The sequence below is a fragment of the Vanessa tameamea genome, chromosome 6, assembly GCF_037043105.1.
Source record: "Vanessa tameamea isolate UH-Manoa-2023 chromosome 6, ilVanTame1 primary haplotype, whole genome shotgun sequence".
Taxonomy (NCBI): domain Eukaryota; kingdom Metazoa; phylum Arthropoda; class Insecta; order Lepidoptera; family Nymphalidae; genus Vanessa; species Vanessa tameamea.
This window is the reverse complement of record NC_087314.1, coordinates 11,224,538-11,245,468: the sequence shown is the minus strand read 5'-3', so window position 1 is coordinate 11,245,468 and position 20,931 is coordinate 11,224,538. Positions and strand designations below refer to the sequence as shown.

Here is a 20,931-nt window from a genome sequence, read left to right as displayed (position 1 = left end):
AGCCCTGTCACAATGTAAAATATATTTCACCAACCATATATATTCTATTACAAATCACTAAGATAGATCTTATACTATATTAATAGCGTAAGCCGATTTTTGTCCCAGTGATTATGGGACGACAGCTGCATATAAAAAATCGGTTATGGTCTCATTTTGAAGAGCTCCAGCCGTAAATGTGCAGAAAATTAAGAGGGTTCTTGATTGCAGTTTACCAAATAGTTATGATGAACAAAGATCTAATTTTAGAGAGCGGAAAAATTACTGGCCGATTAAAAAGCGGTACTATGGCTGTATAAGAAAAAAAATAATGAAAAACTTACACAAAATTAAAGTAAATTGTTTCCGACAACTTCAATTCTGACTGAACTAATGTATACTACTTGATATTAAAATTTTCATTACGAGGTTTCATAATTTTGGCGCCAAATGTAGATAGATAAGTGACATGCAGTTTACAATGAAATTTCTAAAAAATCTTTTGAATATACGCGAAGTTTCGCGGGAGACCCACTAGTTATTGAATTTATTCACCTAGGTTCACCAACGATTGTGAACACTAATAATATTATTAAAAAAATACTACATAATATGTCTTTTTTTCTCCACACATACACATACTAGCATAATCGAAATAATTTAAATAGAAATAGCCTGTGATATAGTTTATTAAAATAAGGAAGATATATGTGCTGTTTAGAAGCTGATGTGTCAAAAAAAAACATTTTCTGTTAAAAGATTCTTAGTGACCGAAATAGCGAAGAACAAACTAACAATGCGATTAATGAAATCAAATTGTACTTTATTCAAGGAGGCTTTATACAACCACTTTTGAATCGTCATTTTACAAAACAATATAAAGTGAAGCTACCACCAGTTCGGAATGTAGACTCTACTGAGAAGAACCAGCAAGGAACTCGGTTACTCTTTTCCAAGATTTAAAATACAAAGTTATGTTAGTTGAATACAAGGTCTATCTCCTTCCTGGGGGTTAAAGTTTGCTTGGTATCAAATAGACAGAGACAGAGTTACTTTCCCATTTATAATATAATAGGTATAATTTAAAACATATCCAATGTATTCATAATTTTTAAATACTTACTGTATAAATACATATACTAGGTAGAATAAAAATAATACGAACTATTTTTTGGGGAATTTACTTTATTTAAGTAACATTTTGCTTGAAAACAAGTTTTAAAAAATGATTATTGTACATACACGACGAAAACATTTGATTAATTTTCAGTATAACTAATGGGGTGATAGTGTCCTGCGTGAAGTTTCAAAAAATATAATTTTATGATTTAAAAAAATCCACAAACAGACATAGACCACGAACTAAAAAATATTGTCTTTGTCAAAGGCATAAAAAAAATTGACACATAACATATTCCTATAAAACGAAACCATCGAAGACAACAAAGTTAAAGTATGCATAGTTTAATATTTACGTTCACGCAATAATATCAAATGTATTCTCCTCAATATAAATATTTATGTATAATGTTAAATTTAATACGAAGAAAGTTCTATCGAAATAAATAAATTCCGATCATAAGTAACATCATAAGGAAAATATTTCCACATAGTAAAGACAATGATCACGTAATCGCAATTAAGATACCTGATTTGAAAAATTTTAATTATACTAAATAAAAATGAATATCGATTTTGTTTTCGCATTGACAAAAAAAGGTAATATCATCTATAAAAACCTTAAATGATTTCAGTTTTTATAGGTGACTGTACTTTTACAGTATGGTTAAAATAAAAATATGAGGTTATGACTACTTCTTAAAAAGAAAAAAACTTTAATCTCATTTCTTTAAAATTGTCCTAGCAAAATATCCAATTAAATTATTCAAATATGATTTACAATCTTATTTCATTGATTTTTTTCATATAGATAGAAAATCAAATACAAAACCATAATTTAATGAAAAACAAACTTGCTTAAGTTTCCAAATAATTCTTCCTTTTGCTTTAAAACTAAATTAAAATTTTTATTATTTCAAAAATACGTAATGATTCACTTCTAATGTCACCAAATAAGTACGTCAAATCGGACATCTTAAATTGCACGAGGTCAGTAAATTTTAAAACTCGCAATAAAACTTCGTTTCGTAGAATAGGTCAGCAATAACTACATCTAATTAAATCGAATATCTATATAATGTAGAAAAATTTGTACCGATTGATGTACACAATTGTTTTGTACTCAAAACATAGTATGTAGTATCTACAGAAACGTCACAGAAAAGTTGGTCGAAAATAGTACACGATCTACAAAAATAGTTCAGTTCGTAACATGCATTATATATTATTTTAAAATATAACTTACGGAATGGACATCGACTAACATCAATATGTACTTAATTTTCAAAATTATTATGTAAAAATACATTCAGAAACACGCTATCGATATTACCTATCTAATTGTACGGAAAGTTACCAAGTAATATGTATTAATTTTATTAGTATATATTGGAATATGTACTTTAAGTTTATATACCATATGGTTGATATAGGAGGTTACTATTTATTTAATATATTGCGGTATATGGTTGACAGTAATTGAGAACTCGCATTGAATATTGATAACCTAGAGCGAAGATCAGAGGTCAATTGATAATAAACAGTTGTTTTATGTATTAATTATGTCACAATGATGTGCGTATAAAGTTACCTCACTGACAACTAGCTGCAAATGCGTCCGTACACTTATCTATTTAAATAATAATAATAATGAATCGTTAAACTTATGATATACATTTAAGCACCAGTAGCTCAACGATACAGAGGGTTTCCAGCAATGTGAAAGTTGCAAGTTCCATACTATACCCTTGGGGTTTTGTACTTACTAAAAAAAGTTAGGAACATACTTTATCAAATGCTTGTCATCTGTTTCAAACAAGTACCTTACTTATCTAAAACAATACAACTTTGAGAAGCAAACAATTTTTTATAAAAAAAAATCATACCGCAGCTTAAGGAATCAAATGATTTGATTAGATTATTTAAAAAACCATTCGATATATTGCAGCCAATGCAGGAGTCAAATCTAAACGCGATGACAGTGTTCTGCGTTACGTTATTACAATAAAAAAAAAAACTTACAAAACTTAATCAGTAATAAGGAACTCTTAATTAAATTCACATTGAACTATGACTTTCCCAACACTCAACTCCGTAATATTTACATAATGTACATTACATTCTGAGATGTTACAGTAACATGAGATAAAAACCTTAATATGAAAATTTTTAAAAATTAACTTACATTTTAAAATAATGTCATATTACTAAAAAAAATTATAATTAATTTTTAACAATTTTCATATCTCGATCGGTGACCATTCGATTTAACAATGTAAAATTATATCGTTCAAATTCACTATCTACTTATAAAGCTTCGTCTCCACGAAAAGAAAATAGGTGACTTTCGAAAAGTGTGTTAATTCTTCAAGTTGTCACCAAAAATGGTTACAATATTATATTACCTCTGTTTACTTTCTGTTTGCAAACTGATGTCAGTACAGAAATTGACAAGTCTTTCTGTGGAAACGCACCATAATGCACATTCTTGTAGACATATATTTATTAAAAGATGTATATTTTATTTAAAACATTAAAATAACGAGCAGTACTTATTACTTAGTCCATCTGGAAGGGAAGGTTCGCTGCTATTCTCGGTTTCTTCTTCCTTTGAGGTCTCGATGTGGTCTGTTGTTGCGGAATCTTAAAAAACGAGACAAACATTTTAATTTGCTACAATGCATCAATTTACTCTCAAGAACTGAAAAGATTGAACAAATAAGCTTGAGTAGTGGTAAATAGCTATGGACATTGCAATTGCCCGGCAAGCGTATGTATTCAAAAAGCGATCACTAGCTTTTTTCTTGCCATCCGCGCGTCGATATAGCATCGATTCTCTTATCGCCGATTGTGTGCGTGCGGGCGTGCGTGCGTGCGTGTGTGTGTTTGTTTGTGTGTTTGTTTAAAGTCCTAGAGGCCCCGGGGGCCACAAAGGCAAGCGGGCCCCTAATTATTATTTTACACACTAATTTGAACATTTCCAATCTTGTAAGTCAGGTTGGTCAGTAATATATTACTCAATCATATCAATAACTTTTACAACAGTTACTATTAGTGTTATTATAATTCGACTAAATGACGGAGTCTGTGGTGGTGGGTCCCTCTCCTGTGGAGCCCCCAGTAAAGTAAGTGGGGCGGGCGACTCACGAGCGCGGCGGGCGGCGGCGCGGGCGCGCGGGCGGGCGGCGCGCTCGGCGCGGGGCGCGCGGAGCCCGCGGTGTCGGCGCGCCGGGACCTGCGATCCGTTTAGGGTTAACTAAACATTTTTCACTAATTTCGATGAACTGAGTCTTATTCCATTTTTATTTTACTGGATAGTGTGGCCGGTGAGAGTCCCAGTCGCATCGGGAACTTCTTAGGAATCATCCGACTATTCTCGAATGTTGAAATTTTAAAACCCCGCTTGGGCTACGCCCTCCTTTTTAGTTTTGTTCACGATATGGGATATATGGTAACGTAAATCAAAAAAACGTAAAGCAAATATAATTACTTTATTAAAAAAAATAATAAGTTTGAAAACCAACTTAATAATTCTAACTTCAAAATTATCTGATATTACGGGAAATTTTAGAGTTGTGATTTTGTTTATGTATTCGATAGTGTCATAATCATAAGGCGCCAAACAAGATAAGTGACTACACTACTATGTATGTCTTGAAGTTTTTGATTATTGAAATGATAAAATGAAAAGATAATAATTTTCCTCAAATTCTTAGTATTACGTCAGGACAATTACCGAGTAAAACTTTTATCGTTAATCGACGCTTTGAAGAGTAAACACTTGTCTTCACTCTTCGATGTTTAGTCGCTTGTTGTCAAGTATCTCTAGCTACTCAGGGTGGACATCAGTTAGAAGAATAGAGAAGTATCGAAGTATTCAAATTTATTATTAAACATTATGGGTGTTAAAGGTGAAAAAAAATGTATTTTTTTTTAAATACGTATTTAATTAAAGGAAGTCTTACGAGCAAATAGGTTACCGGATAATTAGTTGTATCCATACAGACATTGTCAAACGTATCTATAACTGCTTCTTGGACCGTCAATGCGCCAAACTACGGGTTCTAAGATATTTTTACACTGGCTCGCTTTCACCTCCATCAGGAATACTTATTAGTGATTGGAGAGTTCGATTTTGTACCATACAAACTAATAACTCACCGTTGGCACGTCTGCACTTGTAGTGGGACGAACGGGTTGCTCAATTTATCCGCACTGTTGGTACTCGGAGGAACTCCCGTGTTGACTATCGATTGACTTGGAAGCGGGATCGTTTTTATATCCTGTTGATAATAATTGTAAAGTAACAAATACAACTTCTAACAAAATTTGCAAGTAAGTGGGTATAATATATTATATTTTTTTTTCAAGAGTAGGGGATTTGCGAATATATTAATCGCATAATATAATTCGAACTCTATTTGTCACGTCCGTACCAAAAGGACAATACTAATTTCAGGCATCTCAATAAACTTTTATTTCGTTTACTTCATCTCGAATTACAATGTAAGGAAAATTATGTAAAGATTTAAAAAGTGTAGAAAAAAAACGCTTCAATATTTGTCGTTTAAGTTTAATAGCAAAATCAGTTTAGTTTGAATTTTTTAGTGCCCCAGTGCCCCCAGAGGGACTCCTTATTTACTTGCATATTTCATGAGATCGAGAGGTGCAAAAATGACGCGGATATTACTATTAAAACAAGCGACCGAATATCAGGGCGCATACGAGACCTGCGGCGGCGGCGGCGGCGGCGCCTGCGTCCAGGCGGGCGGCGGCAGGTGCGCGGGGAACACGCACTCCGGCGGGACGAAGCTCGGGAACGGCGGCAGCGCGCCCGCCGGCTGCGGGAACGGCGCTTATTAGAGCGGACTAGACTGACCGGAGGACGGCTCTTGCCATATCACAAAACTTAAATAAAAAAAATTATAACTGATACTCCTGTCTAAGACAAACATTTATTAAATCTGCCGAAGTGAAATTAAGTAGTAGCTTGTAAAAGGAGTGTGAAGTTATAAACGCTGAGTATTCCATTATAGCTGGCAAACATTATCATAAAAGCCAAGCTATTTTAAATTACTCTTCGAGCTTACCTTGTACGTGGAGTTCGTCCACTCTTTGTACGGCTGTGGTCGATTGTATGAGTAATCTTTACGCCAATTCTGTTGTTGAGGCCTGTACGACAAAAGTATGTATTGTTATTGTTCCTGTGTTGTTAGGATAGGCCCTATGGGAATGGAACGGGACACACGTGACGTCAAACGATACCTTTGAGTACCATTAGCCAATTGCAAAGCATCGATGTAAATAATATTTTCATTGTATTAAATTGTGCAACATTTTGATCGTAATGAGAGTTAAACGAGATATGCTAAGTAGAATTCGTAAATATGTATGCAGGTGTAACGATTGTGAAATAATCAGTTGCAAATGTCGGCTACAAGTGTAAAGTAAAATAACTAGATGATTAGCCTCTATTAGCCTTTAATGTTTCTGATGAAAGCTAAAGCATACCTTTAGTATAACTAGTATTTTGGGTCATGATATAAGTAAGCAGGGTGCGTGTTTTCTTGCGTTACTTTTTTAGACAAACGTAATTTATAAGCCGAACCGTAAAGAAACCGTTGCTCATACCGAATAATTTAAGATGTCAGTCTAATTAAAAAAGTTATTAAAAATAGTTTATTTCAGTCTAATCTTAATATAATGTAAAGGGACAATTGAAAGTCACTGGGTCATTATCGTGCCATTATCATTGGCTCTATGCAAAATATTAAAGACTTGTACCGTTCATGCGAGGTGGTGCATTGCTTACTTTCTATAGTAAAAAAAGGGTATGAGCTACCGAGACGGGTTTTCATACAATCCTACCAAAAAGTAAATTGCTAATTTGCTGATATACTACAAACCTAAAAATATTAAAGTGCAAATATCCAGATACAATACTATATACAAACTTATATTTTGGATAAACTTCTTCCAAATTTAAATTAGAAAGTGACATTCCATGGGACACAAATCATTAAAAAAAAAAATAGATTTCCGCAGGCATTGGTTTCAGTTTGTAGTTACTATAAAAATTCCTACTACAAATAATAACCTCTAAATAAAAAGCGGGAATATTCAAATAAATTACGTTTTCATTACTTCTTACCCAGAAAACAAATTCCAGAACAGATGATTAACGCTGCATGAAACATTACTACTTTTTTATTATTAATACTAATATCTATATAATATTTTCTATGGGTCTATTATCGGGTGTCCCCGCTGTGTGCAAGATTAATAATTGTACATTTTTAATAATATATATTTTAGTGTGTATATTAAGCCTTAGTGTGTGTGTGTGTGTGTGCTGCAAAAATGTAAGTTATTACATTTTGACCTAATACTGTTATAATAATAAAAATAAAAGTTTGTAAAGTGTTTTCCTTACACATGATCCTCAATATTCATATGATTCTATACTATAATAAATATACAATAAAAGATATCCTGTTGGAAAAGTAATATTCAATACCAATCTAAAAACAAACGTTTGCCGAAATGTTTATTTTTTTTAATATTTCATTTAGATTCCCTACTGACATTGTATTATTAAAGTCATAGTTTATAACCATCTTATAATTATGAATAATATATATTATAACTCACTTGTTCGGCGAGGAAGTGGCCGGGTAGTCGTTTTTAATGCGCCAACTCGAGTTTGGTTCTTGATGATTTTGTATCTGTACATTAAGACGGTTATTATAATTATTTAATAAAAGTTAATATTCTAACAAATATTGTATATGTCAAAGTGAGTTTGTAACGATTTCGCGTTTTAAATACGCAACCGATCATCATGAAATTTTTCATACGTAGTCAGGGATACAAAATATTACATAGTTATATAATTTTTTAGTTTGTACATAGAATATTAATTTTGGAAGATATATTTTATATTCTTATTCATCGAGTAATTATGTATGATATCCAAAGCACTTGTAATCTATATAGTAGAAATATGTACCTTGTGGTTCTTTTTGCTGGCTTCAGCTTCACTTTCGCTTATCTTCAGCAAGCTTCTAAGTAGATTTGTAGCGTTGTCCTGCGGCTAAAATATTCAAAAATATGTATAATTATTATTACTATTATTACATTAATAGTTTAATTATACTAGTTCAGGACTGTACCGTGTTTAGTTGACGTAACAACTTATCTTTTTCGATTTAGTACTCTTCAAAATTACTCCGTATATCGATTTTCATTGGAACAATTATTTACAAGTATTCAATATATAAGGCATCTTAAGTCCTTGCAATTATTTACAAAAACTTATGAATAATACACCCAAACCTTCCTCATGAATCACTCCATCCATTAGTAAAAACCGTATAAAAATCCGTTTGGTAGTTTTTGAGTTTGTCGCGTAAAGAATCGAAGGGAAAACAGAATAATTATAAGTTAAAGTAAAATGGGTCATAGACAATAGTTATGATTGTCATCGTAAGATAATTTAAATTTCTTGACTCGGCACTATTTCTTACTGCTAAGCAAATTGGCAAAACTATTATAAGTTTTATTTCATTATACTTTTTAATGCTATGTCCCGATTGTAAATGGTTGAGATAATTACAGGAACAATTATATAAGGTCTTAAATCATATTATTTGTTTCCGAACTGGTCTTAGATATTTTTTTTTGACAGTCGTAAATACTTCTATACTGAATAAAGACTAGACTCTGGTTGGGCATAAAGACGGTGTAAGAATGGTTTTCACCTCTAACAGTGTCATTGTCTATGGATGAAGGTAAACATTGCTAATAATTTGAAAGAAAATATTTTAGCACAAGGAGTTAGTAGGTATTTTCTAATAATAGGAATGTTCTTGTATAATTGTATTAACGTTTTAATTTGCTCCAGAAGTTGTTTATTTTAATTTTTCTTAGTTAAAAAATAATATGGAAATGTAAAATGTACCTGTGGTGGCCCATTAGTGACATTGTTGTTAGTTGCGTTAGTCCGTGTTTCTGCGACAGGAGTCTTTAGTTCTCTCGGGGGACTGCGAAACACGAGCAATCAACATTAGATTTCATTTGATCTTAAAGTCAATCGCAAATTATTAAATTAAAGATTTTAGAAGAATATAATTTTAAATATAACATTTAATTTTAAATAATCTTGTGAAATGCATGTATTCGATCGAAATGATAAAGTGGTTTGTTTCGCGGCACCTGTAACTCGCGAAGGCGGAGTTCTGTCCGTCGCGCCGCAGCACCGTGGGCGGGCCGTAGTTGAAGGGCTCCGTCTCGCTCACCGCCTCGCGCAGCTTCCGCCCGTACGATATGTTCAGCAGGTTGTGAGGTAGCATTCTGATTGTAGAATCGTATCGAACTTAAAGTAGCATTTTAAAATTTGAAATAAACAATACTTTTAAACAAAACTTCTTTTTCATTCGCAGCATTTGCCTAACGTGACATTTTAGTTTTAGCATTAGCACGTTAGTTGGTGGTTTAGGTACGTGTTCATTAATTCAATAAAAACTACTTTTTTTTATCATTCATAGAGACAATAACAGGCAAACGGGAGAAAAACAAAGTGTAACTCAACGGCAATCGGCCGCCTGTGGGGCTCGGGCGAAGCGGTACCTGTAGAAGCGCGGCTCCGGGAAGAGGTCCTCGGTGTGCGCGGCGGCGCACGGCTCGTCCAGCATGACCTGGTAGGCGGGCTGCGCGTTGAGGCGGTCGGCCAGGCGCACCGTGTTGTGCGCGGCGGCGCGCAGCACGGCCGTCACCGTGCCGCGCGCGCCCGCCAGCCCCGCGCCGCCCGCGCCCCCCGCGCCCGCCGCGCACACCACGCGGTCGTACAGCCGGCACGCGCCCGCCGCCTCCGCGCCCGCGCTGCCCAGCTGCAGCTCCGGCTGCAAGCCATGCGAACGCTACACCACCCGACTCCGCCTCTACGGTTCCCACACGGCGTGGTAATCAGGATATAGACCGGCTTAAAAGGATTAACCTCTCGTCGACCGATTGTATCCACGTATATTTAAATTGAACCTTGTAGAGCAGGTTCCACTTGACGTGCAAGGTGACGTTCTTCTCCTGCCCCTCGAGCAGCTGCAGCTGCCGCTGCAGGTCGTCGCACAGCGCGCGCATCTCCTCGGGCTCCAGCGCGTCGGAGCCGCACTCGCGCCGCGCCGCCGCGCAGTGCGACTGGCTCTTCAGCCACTGGACCACGTCCTGCGGCTTGTCCTTCCTGCCGACCGATGTTATACATATATGAGACGTATATCTAATATTTTACTAACACGACACGTCAAACCGAGACTGAATCTCCGATTGAAAAATTACTCATGGAGGTCTTATATCCTCGACGCCCTACCCGACTTCCTGCGGCCAGAGATCGCTCTCGAAGTACACGTCGCAGCTGGGCGAGTAGGCGAGCTTGTCGAAGAGGTCGGGGAACTGCTGCGCGTAGTTCTTGACGAGGCTCACGCAGCGCTCCGAGTACAGCCACGAGTTGCTCAGCTTGCAACGACGCGTGTATCCCGACACTTCCTGGTTCTGTGTATATCACATCTTATTAATACTATTATTTTTATTGTGATTAATCTGCATGTGATTAAAAACTATTTTTATTTAAGTCAAAGAAGTACACGCATAAGAGTACATAACTACGCACTACTTTATGAAATAAAGAATAATCAGTTTACATAATCGATACACGTATCTATGACAAGCATCATAAAATCTATAAAACATAGTTTATGTATAAAATATATCTCTTATATTGGTATACGTACCTTTTTATTAAACTTAAGGTTTAGTCCCACGTTGACCTTGCTTTGCCCCTCAGTAGGCAAGTCGTTTCGTTCGCCCAGAACAACCAGTACAGTTCCCGTTATGCGAGACAACATCTGAGTCGATATACCTAAAAATATATATTTCGTCATATATTTTACTTTCTAGAAGATACTATTTTGTCGAGTCGGTAAATTTTATTTCAGTATTTAAGTATCGTTACTATGAATCAGTTATAGTATAGTCGTTGAATAATAAGGCTTGGGGTGTTGTGTCCTCCATTCTGAACCGAGAATAAGTAATGCAGAAATATTATATGACATTTATGTGTGACAACTATATAAACTATAAATGTATAAGAACTACTTCGCTTACGGTTGAATATATCAATGGGTTATGGTCGGCCAGAATTGAGGTGCAACATGCACCTGCAACGGCTCTAAAGCCTATTTCAATGGTAAAGACAACTAAACAACTTTTGCATTGAATTGGACATTTAGGTGGCGACGAATTATATCACGATTAATTGGTCGCAAAATAAAAATATAATCTATTGTATTCACTAGGGATTCGTAAAAAATAGCGTTTTGAATGTTGGCGAAGTCGTTTTCGCGCCTTTGGAACTAATATTAATTAAGTAAATAATATTGCGTGTCGTGCTCAAGAAATATTAATCAGGAACCGAATGTGGGGCACGACATAGCAGAGCTAGGGGCAAATCGTATCGAAGATGAATAAGGTATCGCAGTCCGCGGGAGGCGAGGGCACGCACCGCAGGCGGCGGCGGCGTGGTGCGCGGCGCGGTAGGCGCAGGCGGCGGGCTGCGCGCGCGGCCGCGGCTCGGGCCGCTCGCGCACGCACACCTTGATGCGCCCGCTGCGCTGCGTGTCCGCGCTCACCACCTGCACAGCCGCGCCGGCTCTCACTCACTCTTACACGAGACTCCCTCCGACGGGCCCGGCGATACTTTGAACCACCGTGAGCCGTTGTTAGGAGTATCTTGGTATTTATTTCGATCACTGTGACTATGAAACGTCGCAGCTATTACTGGGTTTGTTTGTTTCTATAGTATCCGGGAATTGAAATCATATTTTTGATTCGAGTACTAATAATCTGGGTAAAAATGAAAAAAAAAAGGTTTTATCACTCACGGTTGCGAGACAGCCGTAGTACTGTCCCTGCGTCAGCAGGAAGACCTGGTCGCCGGGCGGGTAGGCCTGCTGCGGCGTGAGGTAGCGGGCGGGCGGGCGCTGCTGCGCGCCCGGCAGCGTGGCCAGCGTGGCCTGCAGCGCGTATCCGCAGCTCACGGTGCACCACTGCTCCTCCAGCGCCATGCTCACGTTGTCCTCCACCACGTACTTGTAGCCTGGAAATCATTCATCAAACCATCGGCAACGAACATCATTATGATACATCTCAAAACTTTGTTTATTTTAAGTAAGAAAGTTTTCCTTAGAATAAACCAGGTATTCTATATTTATATATAAGTAAAATATCGAATTGCTAGAGCAAGTTTTCTTATCCTTGATACACTGACGATGTATCAAGGCCAAAATTATAAAGAAGAAAATAAAGTAACATTTGTGTCATACAAATATTCTATCTTACCTTTCAAATTAAGAGCATGAACTATAACTTTGACTTCTCCTAATTCTATGCCAAGACGATTCATGTTGCTGTAAGAGGAAACAAAATGGTTTTATTCTTAATAAATACAAGAAACTTTTCATTATTTTCATCAGTTAATTATTTTCAGTCTTTTATCAGTAGAATAAAATTGTCGTTCTCCAATCACAATATTATATATCAGTATATTACAGTACCAATTCAATGAATACAATATATTAATGCTATAATACCAAATGAATTTATCGAATACATACTGTTCAATAATGGTGGACCGCTCAGATATCCACTGTTTGTGTAGGTTGCCTACATTGGGCTCCGTGGAGAAGCTGACGCCGTCCAGGTTGTTGTTCTGCTTGTCGATGTGATGAAGACGCAATTTCTCATTCGATACTGATATCACTCTGCAAATTAATATACATATAGTTACATATATGATGTATTCTTGGCAACATACGAATTGTTGTGTCCAGATATTTATCTGCAAGCCAGTGTCTAGGAAACCAATAGGCTATTTGACTGGTTTTTAAAATGCATTTTGTATTATTCAGTAGAGGTTAAGGAACCCAGTAAAAGTTGTCTTTTTTAATTCTAGTACATATTTGCTGAAAAATATCAAAATAAAGAGTCCATATTTAAATAGCCCGCGATAACGCTACTTTAGACAATATGGCGCTGCAATGGGGTCGGTGACGTCACTTGCCTGTATTGTAATCTGTGGTTCATATAGTAGGCAAACGAGGTCAATAAACAAGTGACGTCATCATAAGCCCGACCAATCGGGAGCGTTTTGTGTCACGTGACAAACGTTTAAAAAATGCATTTTTATTTATGGATTTTTGAATAAATTAATTATTATTTTCAACTTTCGTTGATAAATAACCATTTTTAAACTTATACTGATTACAATAATTGACACTTTATTTTTCGTTGCATTTTCAAATAGCCTATTAAAGATTTTGGTCCTGCGCGTAGAGTGCAAACTTGGACAGAGGGTCCACTCTAGTCAGTAGTGTGAGACGCAAATATCATAAGATATTTTGTGCAAGTGGCTACTCTTTGATATTAGCGCCTGTGTGAATTTAATGGAAATGTATACAAACATTTATGAATGAGTTTTAAGTTAGTCAAAATAGTAAAGTTGCACCGTGGTCGTAAATCGACTAGAACTTACACGCACAGTCTCCATCGGAATAGATCTTTTGTGAATGTGTGGTGAACAATAAAGACATAAAACGGAAAAAAGCATTTTTGATTAACATAGACTCACTTGGCCTGTGTCAGATGCGGCCAGCCGACCCATATGATCTTGCCCAGGAGCTTCCGAGCAGCGTCTTCTAGGAGCGGGTCTGTGGTTTCGGTTGGAATTATTTCCACTATCATACTCTCGTTACGAGATGGTTGATCGAAAACTTTCACTTTGCATTTCTTTAGACTCGTCTGGAATACGAAAAAATAAATACGTTAAATTTTAATAACTAATAATATTCTGATGGTATGAAAAACTTACTCAAAATCCTTCGAACAAATTAATGTACAGCAAATTAGTCTTAAATGTTTATAAATCTAAAGACCATTCCGTTGAGAGATTCATTTATCAATTATAACACAGAAACAAAGTATATTCTGTTTATAAATACATATATCAATGATAGTACAGCAATTTACCTTTACACAAAAAAGCTTATTAATAAAAATTCATGTTACCAAACTAGCTTTTTATAGCAACTTATTAACTTTATTCAACTGTATACCTTGTATTTCAAATGCCTCATGGTGGGGAAGCCAGGATACAACAACTCTCTGTCCACATTGGGCAACATTCCTCTCTTGAGCTCGCTAGCAGGAACATCGAGCTCAGTTCGCCAGACTGCAATTTCTTTGGCGTGATTCTCAGCTATGGGTGAGAAATAATCTGGAGCAATTATTGGACCTGCAATTAAATAAAATTTTAACATAAACTTTTTCGTTACGTTATTTAATTATCTTAATATTAGCAAATGAATAGATTATTGAAAAAAGTCTGTGAAGATTAGTTATAAAAGCAGTTAAACACAAAGGACAATAGATCCTTTTCGAGTTTCCATACAGTAATTCATACCAGTGCATGGAAAACTATGACATCAAGTGTACAGGGTAGTACATTTATTTTATAGAAAATATCATCGTGGACGGTCAAATGGGCCATCTTAGGTAATAAGTGGTCACACCATAGACCTAAAAAATTGGCGCTGTAATTAATATTAAACATTCCTTACGTCGCCAATGCGCCGACATGCTTAGAAACTATAGTATCTTAATTTTTTGTCCCCTTTCCTTGTAGTAACACTGACTCACTCACCCTACAAACCGGAACATATCATTACTAAATATTGCTGTTTCGCAATAGAATATGTGAAGTGTGATAACCCAGACGGACTTAAGCTTTGTCGCTTTGCCCACAAGTTATGGTCTTTAAAATAGTTCCTTTATAATTCCCTGATAAAAATACTGTTAATTTTCTTGCAATTAACAGTCAATGCGCCAAATACTACAAAGATTTTAAATACATTATGCCATAATCAAAATACGGCTTCTCAAAGTATGCAACTTGAAGAAAAAAAATTGATGAGTGTTCTTACTAAAAACTAATTTCAACCTACCTAAATTTTCTGTAGTCCTGGTATACACAAGCATAGGCCCGTGTGTGTTGCGTTTCAGTTCCTCTTCTGTTAATCTTTGGTAGCAAGGAGCCATTGCTGATAGAAGATTTGTCTAAAAACACATGATTTAGTATGTAATAAATAATATGCATTGTTTATTATTACATTCGGTATTGTGATACAGTTATTTACGAATTGTCATATCAACTAGACGGCCTCGTCAGTTTAGTTACTAACTTATGAGCCCCGAGGTCTTGGGTTCAAACCCCCGTCCAAAAGTTATTGTGTTAATCTCTCAAAAAAATCTCAGTACCAATCCAAAATTTTGAAGTTGGTCGTGAACTCTCTCTGTCCAATCGGATTTGAGAGAAAGAGGGAATAGAGTGCTGCTGTGTTTGCGCACAGACTTGAGCACCGTATTATGTCGTGGGCATCATCAAATCAATTACATACGATTATGTCAGACAAGCTGTTATCCGCAGTTTAAACTACATAGATCAAAGACACCCGGAGACAAATAGCAAAAGGATATATCAATTTTAAACCGTCAATGCGGTTTAAGACATTAAGCCTGTATTTACACTGGCTTATTCTCTCATACTGTAACACAGTAATAAGTATCTAGGTTGCTAAGTAAAGTTTATTATCAATTCAAATCAGGACTTGCCTCATCAATGAACGGTATCAGAACTACAGCTTCCCAACTGTTCTTTTTGCCATTGAGGTCAGTTTCGAAAAGCACAGGGTAGTAGTGGACGATAGGAGAATCTTCATCTGTCATCAGATCATGGAACGGCGATGGAAGTAAATGTTTGCTTGCAGCTGGCAGCACCGCTAAAAGCTGCAATGAGCAGTATTTTATTCATCTTTATTATTTAAATAAAACACTTAGTTTTGAAAATAGCACTGGTATAGAAATTGTATAGTTAAAAAGTAATCACTTTTAACTTATTTATTTATTTTTATGAGTGGGCAAAATTAGCTAAGACTTTGATTTTACATTGTATTTGATTTATTAAAATAACCAAACACATTTATGTCTATTTGTAACAGCTGTTCCTTCAACACTGATCCCGGATCCGGATCCCGATCACTGAAGTGAGGTAATAAACAGACAGAGTTACTTTCATATTTCTAATCGGTGTAAGTGTTTAACATAGATATAAAATCGTTTTTATTACTTGTTCAAAAGGCTTGAAAGGTTCACCAAGTTCGAATTCTATCTTAAGATCCTTAAATCCTTTTATGTCTGAAATGTATGGAGCATAATGGTGTGGATAGTACCAACACCACGACGGACAACCCTTGTAGTAATAGAAGAGATTCCATTGTATGGCTCTTACATAGCCTTCTGCTTGATCTGCTAATACTTCACTAAAAAGCAAACATTATTATAATTATCTTTTAATATTTATTTATCTAAGCCTAATTAATGCAAGACTTTAGATTTTTCTGGAAACCATTTTCATGCATCTTATGTCCTTTTTGGTATTAACTGTTAACTTGTACTTACTCTGTTACTTTAGAATAGTCCAATTTATTCATATAATAATCTTTCTTGTGTAATATAAACTCCATTTCGATATTTGCTTCCTCTATAAAATTGAAAACAAATATCTATTAAAGTTTACACAGATTTATAAATCAACATATCTATGCTATGTTTAGCATTTATTTACCATCACTTGTCTCTTCATAGTCAGAGTCCAGATTTCCATCCATGTCATCCATAAGCTATTTTGAAAGAGATAGAAAAGTATAATTACTCTTGGTTCATTTTATGAGCTGTTGTTTTATATTTAAAAAAACTTGAAAAAAAAATTGAACAAGATCGAACAAGGTCGAAAATAAATGTTAGGAGTTTATTTACAGTTTTTATATATAAAAAGATCTGTTTCTTACTGATAATTTCTCTCAAACATATTTTACATGTTTTTGTAGTAGGATATATTTTTTGTATTTTCAACTACAACAAACTGACTTATGTTTGCTATTTACAAAAATTTCTACATTGAACAAAATTGATTAATTGATCGCCCACAATGTAGTTCCACATATAATTCTGTACTCTGACAGAATCTGGTTATAATGTAATAACTAATTCATAATTCTTATGATGATGTTTATCTTTCTTAATAATTTCAAACTCTTGTACCATTCAGTACCTAAGTTCGTTTGTAATCAAAGAACAGTTTGCTTAAATATCTTAACAATTAATTACTATCACGATTTTCGGTGCATTGTGTAGACTGCATGATAAAGTATTTGTCCATATGCGAGATGGGTGGAACAAATATAAATCTTATTAGACAACCAGCCACTTTTGCTCTATAGTTACTTATTTATTTATCATTATAATTATGAAAGCTTTGAACTACTTTGAGATTCATCATAATGATAAAATTACACTTACCATATCTTGCGTAGCATTTATCAGAGCTTGCAATTCGTCATCAGGTTTGTTTGCCTTTATGTCTTCAACATTTACATTAAATGTTTCATCATTGTTTGGTTTATACTGTGAGAATAAATTTTAAAAATAAATATCTATTTACATAGTAACTAGTTACAATATTATCCGTTTTTGTAAAACAATAGCTTATTTCATTTATAAGTATTTGTGTGACTCTGGAATAGCTGTTATATATATAAAAATTCAAATAAAATATCATATAAATATATTGCAAAATAATGTTACTACTTGGTCTTAAAAATTTGTAGGTTTGAAGTTTTGTTCGTCACAGTAATTAAAACATATTTCACATAAAACTTTTTCTACAAACCTCCTTTCTCTCCATAGCATTCGGTCTTCTGCCAGTCTTTGCTTCGAAATATTTGAGATCTGCATATGTATCTTGAAATTTCTCCTTATCTATCTTTGCCAATTCCTGCATGAATATCTCAAATCTTTCTAAATGTAGATCTCCCGCCTCATTTATATATCCTTGAAATAGGTATAAAACATAAATGTCGTAATACAGGTTTTAAAGATACAATTGCAGAGTTTCTAACATACCATTCAAAGTTGGGAGAACAGTCATATATGTACTATATAAAAGAGGTAATGCATCATTGCTGATATGCATATTTGGCAAATGGGGTATAAAATCATTGCCAACTAGGAAGCCCATCAGCACCCAATCATCGACTATTTTTTCTATATCATATTCGAAAGGTAACTTGTCCTTAATAGATATAAATTCTTGCTCTAAGTATTCTCTTAATAAAGATAAATGGAGAAGATAAAAGTTTGTTTCTTCAGGACTTGTTGAACGTTGTGTCGTTCTTCCGAATTTTACCTGTAAAAATTGCACCTTATTTTATTTGTGTATTTTTAAGATTTATTTTAACTGAACTTATGAAACAATTTTAACAGACAATGAGAATGATTGTGAGGAATCTCACAAGATTCCTCACAATCATTCTCATTGTCTGTAGTATTCATTGTGATGAATACTAGTCCATGGATGGGAAAATAACATCTAAAGAATATTACATTTGTTTGATTTTGTTTGTTTTAACATAAATGTATAAAACTAACAGATTACAAAGAAAATAAGCAATTAAAATTTTGCTAATACACAAATACTACAATTAGTACTTTACATATGTACACTAGAATAATTTAAGACATAAATTATTCTCACTATAATCAAATAAACTCACTTCCTCTCTCAATAATGCAAAGTGTGGTTCATGCGTGCACATGCCCAGCATAATGAGATCTGCATCTAAGCCATAGAGGCAATGACGTGTGTTTGGATTATAATCGGGCTGGGACCGAGACCAACGAATATAATCCATTATCTTATGTTCTCCTTCACCAGGGGTCTGTTAAATAAAATAAAAGTAAAATTAAAAAATATATATAAAAACTTAATTTAATAATTAAGCAGCAGCCTTAAATTTTTGGATCATAAATATTAATTGTTACATGAGTCAATTAGTTCATGAGGAGTTTCTTTATCTAGAATATATATATGTTTATACATACATAAATTAATGTTACAGTTTTATAATAATAATAATAATATTATTTAGTATAACTAAATTATAATAGATTTGTATAAAATTATATTGATTTTTTTAGATATTTAAGAACTATCTAATGTATAATAAATATATAATACTCTATTGTTTGTTTTCTTCTTTTTTATATAAAACTATTAATAGTCTATTATTTCTATTAACTACAATACACTCACCTCATGACCAGATAATACAACTTTGACATCTGACCACAATGGATCAGTTGAGATTTTATCCTTGACAAAATATTTGAGCTGTTCATGTAAACGAGCCATAAATACTGTTCCTGGTGTGATACAGTTACTATCAAATCTCTTTTCAGTAGGTAGTACTTCACCTGGAAAAAGAATTAAATGCCTTGTAGCTATACTTTAATGTCTGTAAACTCACATTCATACTTATGAAACTTTAAAAAGATTGTAATACCTTTTGCTTTTGCATTTTCTTCTAAGCTTTCAGCTTCCCTTGCTGATCTAAATCTATAAAATAAAAAACAAAAATATAAATGAAACTTTTAAAATATAAATATGGATATATTAATAATTAAACTATGTACAAAATAAAAAAAAAAGAGAATAAAAGTGCCACGACTAGGTAAAAGCCTTCTTCGAAAGAATTCAAGATCCAGAATAGGTTGTACAATGCATCACGCACATTTTATAAAAGTTTTAATCAGGCAAATCTCTCATATGTAACACAACTTCCCTGACCAGCATATTGTGAATTATAAACACTAATAAAGCACATAAAACTTACATTTCAGGATTGATACTAATCTCAAGTAGAGTACCAATAAAGAAAAACAAAGTAAAATAATTTTACCTTCTTCCTCTCTGTTGATTCATTTTTGCTCTTGGAGCTACACCATCAATAGCCATAAAGAATAATTTCTTAGGCCGAATTATTTGAAATAGAATACTAATATAATGGAAGATATCTTTGAATATTTTTTCTTCAGTGATTCGAAAATGAGGGTTAGAATCATCTGGATGGGAGCAGTTGTGTATGATTCCATTCATATCCAAATACATGTTGTCAAAATCCGGTATCTGAAAAGAATATTGTGAAACAATGTTAAAGTTTAAGATTGGTAGGGTATTTTAATAAAAGTATAGACAAATTAGTAATCAATTTGACCTAAGTACAATAATCAAGCTTTTTTCATTCATCCAAAACATGTTGACTTACAATAATAAAAATCACTTCAATTATAAAAACTACATAATATAACATTATTGAAATTATGAAATCAACGTACCTGATATTGTTTAACCAACTCATTAAGGCACGGATACCTTTCACTGGTGTATCGAAAGAATTTTGGTACTCCCATTGTATTAAAATTTCAGCAAAAATCCGAAAAATTAAATTATCACGAATCTAAACTCTTAATAGGGTAACCTAGTTCCAATATTAAGTTATCGATCATTCAGTTTAAAACCGTGTCTGATAGTAACAATAATATTTTTATTTGTTTTTTTCAACATGAAGAAAATAATGTTATCGAAGATAGCAACGAATATTAAGACAATAAAATTATTAAAAAATTAAAAATGATTTGCTTCACCAGTAGAAAATTGGTTATTTTTCACAGATAAGAAATAAGAATTGATAGTGACAGACAGGCACTATTAGTAGGTAGTGAATAGATAGAGATTGATTTTAGGTTCTTCCGTAAGTTAAATTGTATGGTTAAATAAATAATAGATTTTTTACCTAATATGAGTATCATACCTATTGTAACTGGTATTTACAT

At 34.2% G+C, this 20,931-nt stretch overlaps 1 protein-coding gene across 2 annotated transcripts; it reads right to left on the bottom strand.

The window, feature by feature from the left end:
* Positions 1-1,726: 1,726 nt before the first annotated feature.
* LOC113396435 (5'-3' exoribonuclease 1) lies at positions 1,727-20,727 on the bottom strand. 2 transcript variants are annotated; one of them, XM_026634368.2, is made up of 32 exons: positions 20,434-20,727; positions 19,998-20,224; positions 19,602-19,654; positions 19,352-19,512; positions 18,813-18,977; positions 18,163-18,445; positions 17,930-18,090; positions 17,560-17,664; positions 16,826-16,880; positions 16,660-16,741; positions 16,328-16,520; positions 15,814-15,987; positions 15,147-15,258; positions 14,259-14,437; positions 13,775-13,944; positions 12,762-12,908; positions 12,487-12,554; positions 12,030-12,244; positions 11,651-11,780; positions 10,881-11,008; positions 10,460-10,641; positions 10,135-10,333; positions 9,727-9,998; positions 9,313-9,450; positions 9,059-9,140; positions 8,108-8,191; positions 7,750-7,823; positions 6,189-6,270; positions 5,829-5,939; positions 5,260-5,381; positions 4,246-4,333; positions 1,727-3,741 (listed from the first exon to the last, which is right to left on the bottom strand). In XM_026634368.2, the coding sequence occupies exons 1-32, from the start codon at positions 20,506-20,508 to the stop codon at positions 3,658-3,660; spliced, it is 4,401 nt and encodes a 1,466-aa protein (XP_026490153.2). In that variant the 5' UTR covers positions 20,509-20,727; the 3' UTR covers positions 1,727-3,657. The 2 variants fall into 2 exon arrangements, with proteins under 2 accessions (XP_026490153.2, XP_026490157.1); XM_026634372.2 differs by lacking the exons at positions 1,727-3,741; positions 4,246-4,333; positions 5,260-5,381; positions 5,829-5,939; positions 6,189-6,270 and adding an exon at positions 7,220-7,297 and having other exon boundaries at positions 20,434-20,725.
* Positions 20,728-20,931: the final 204 nt, after the last annotated feature.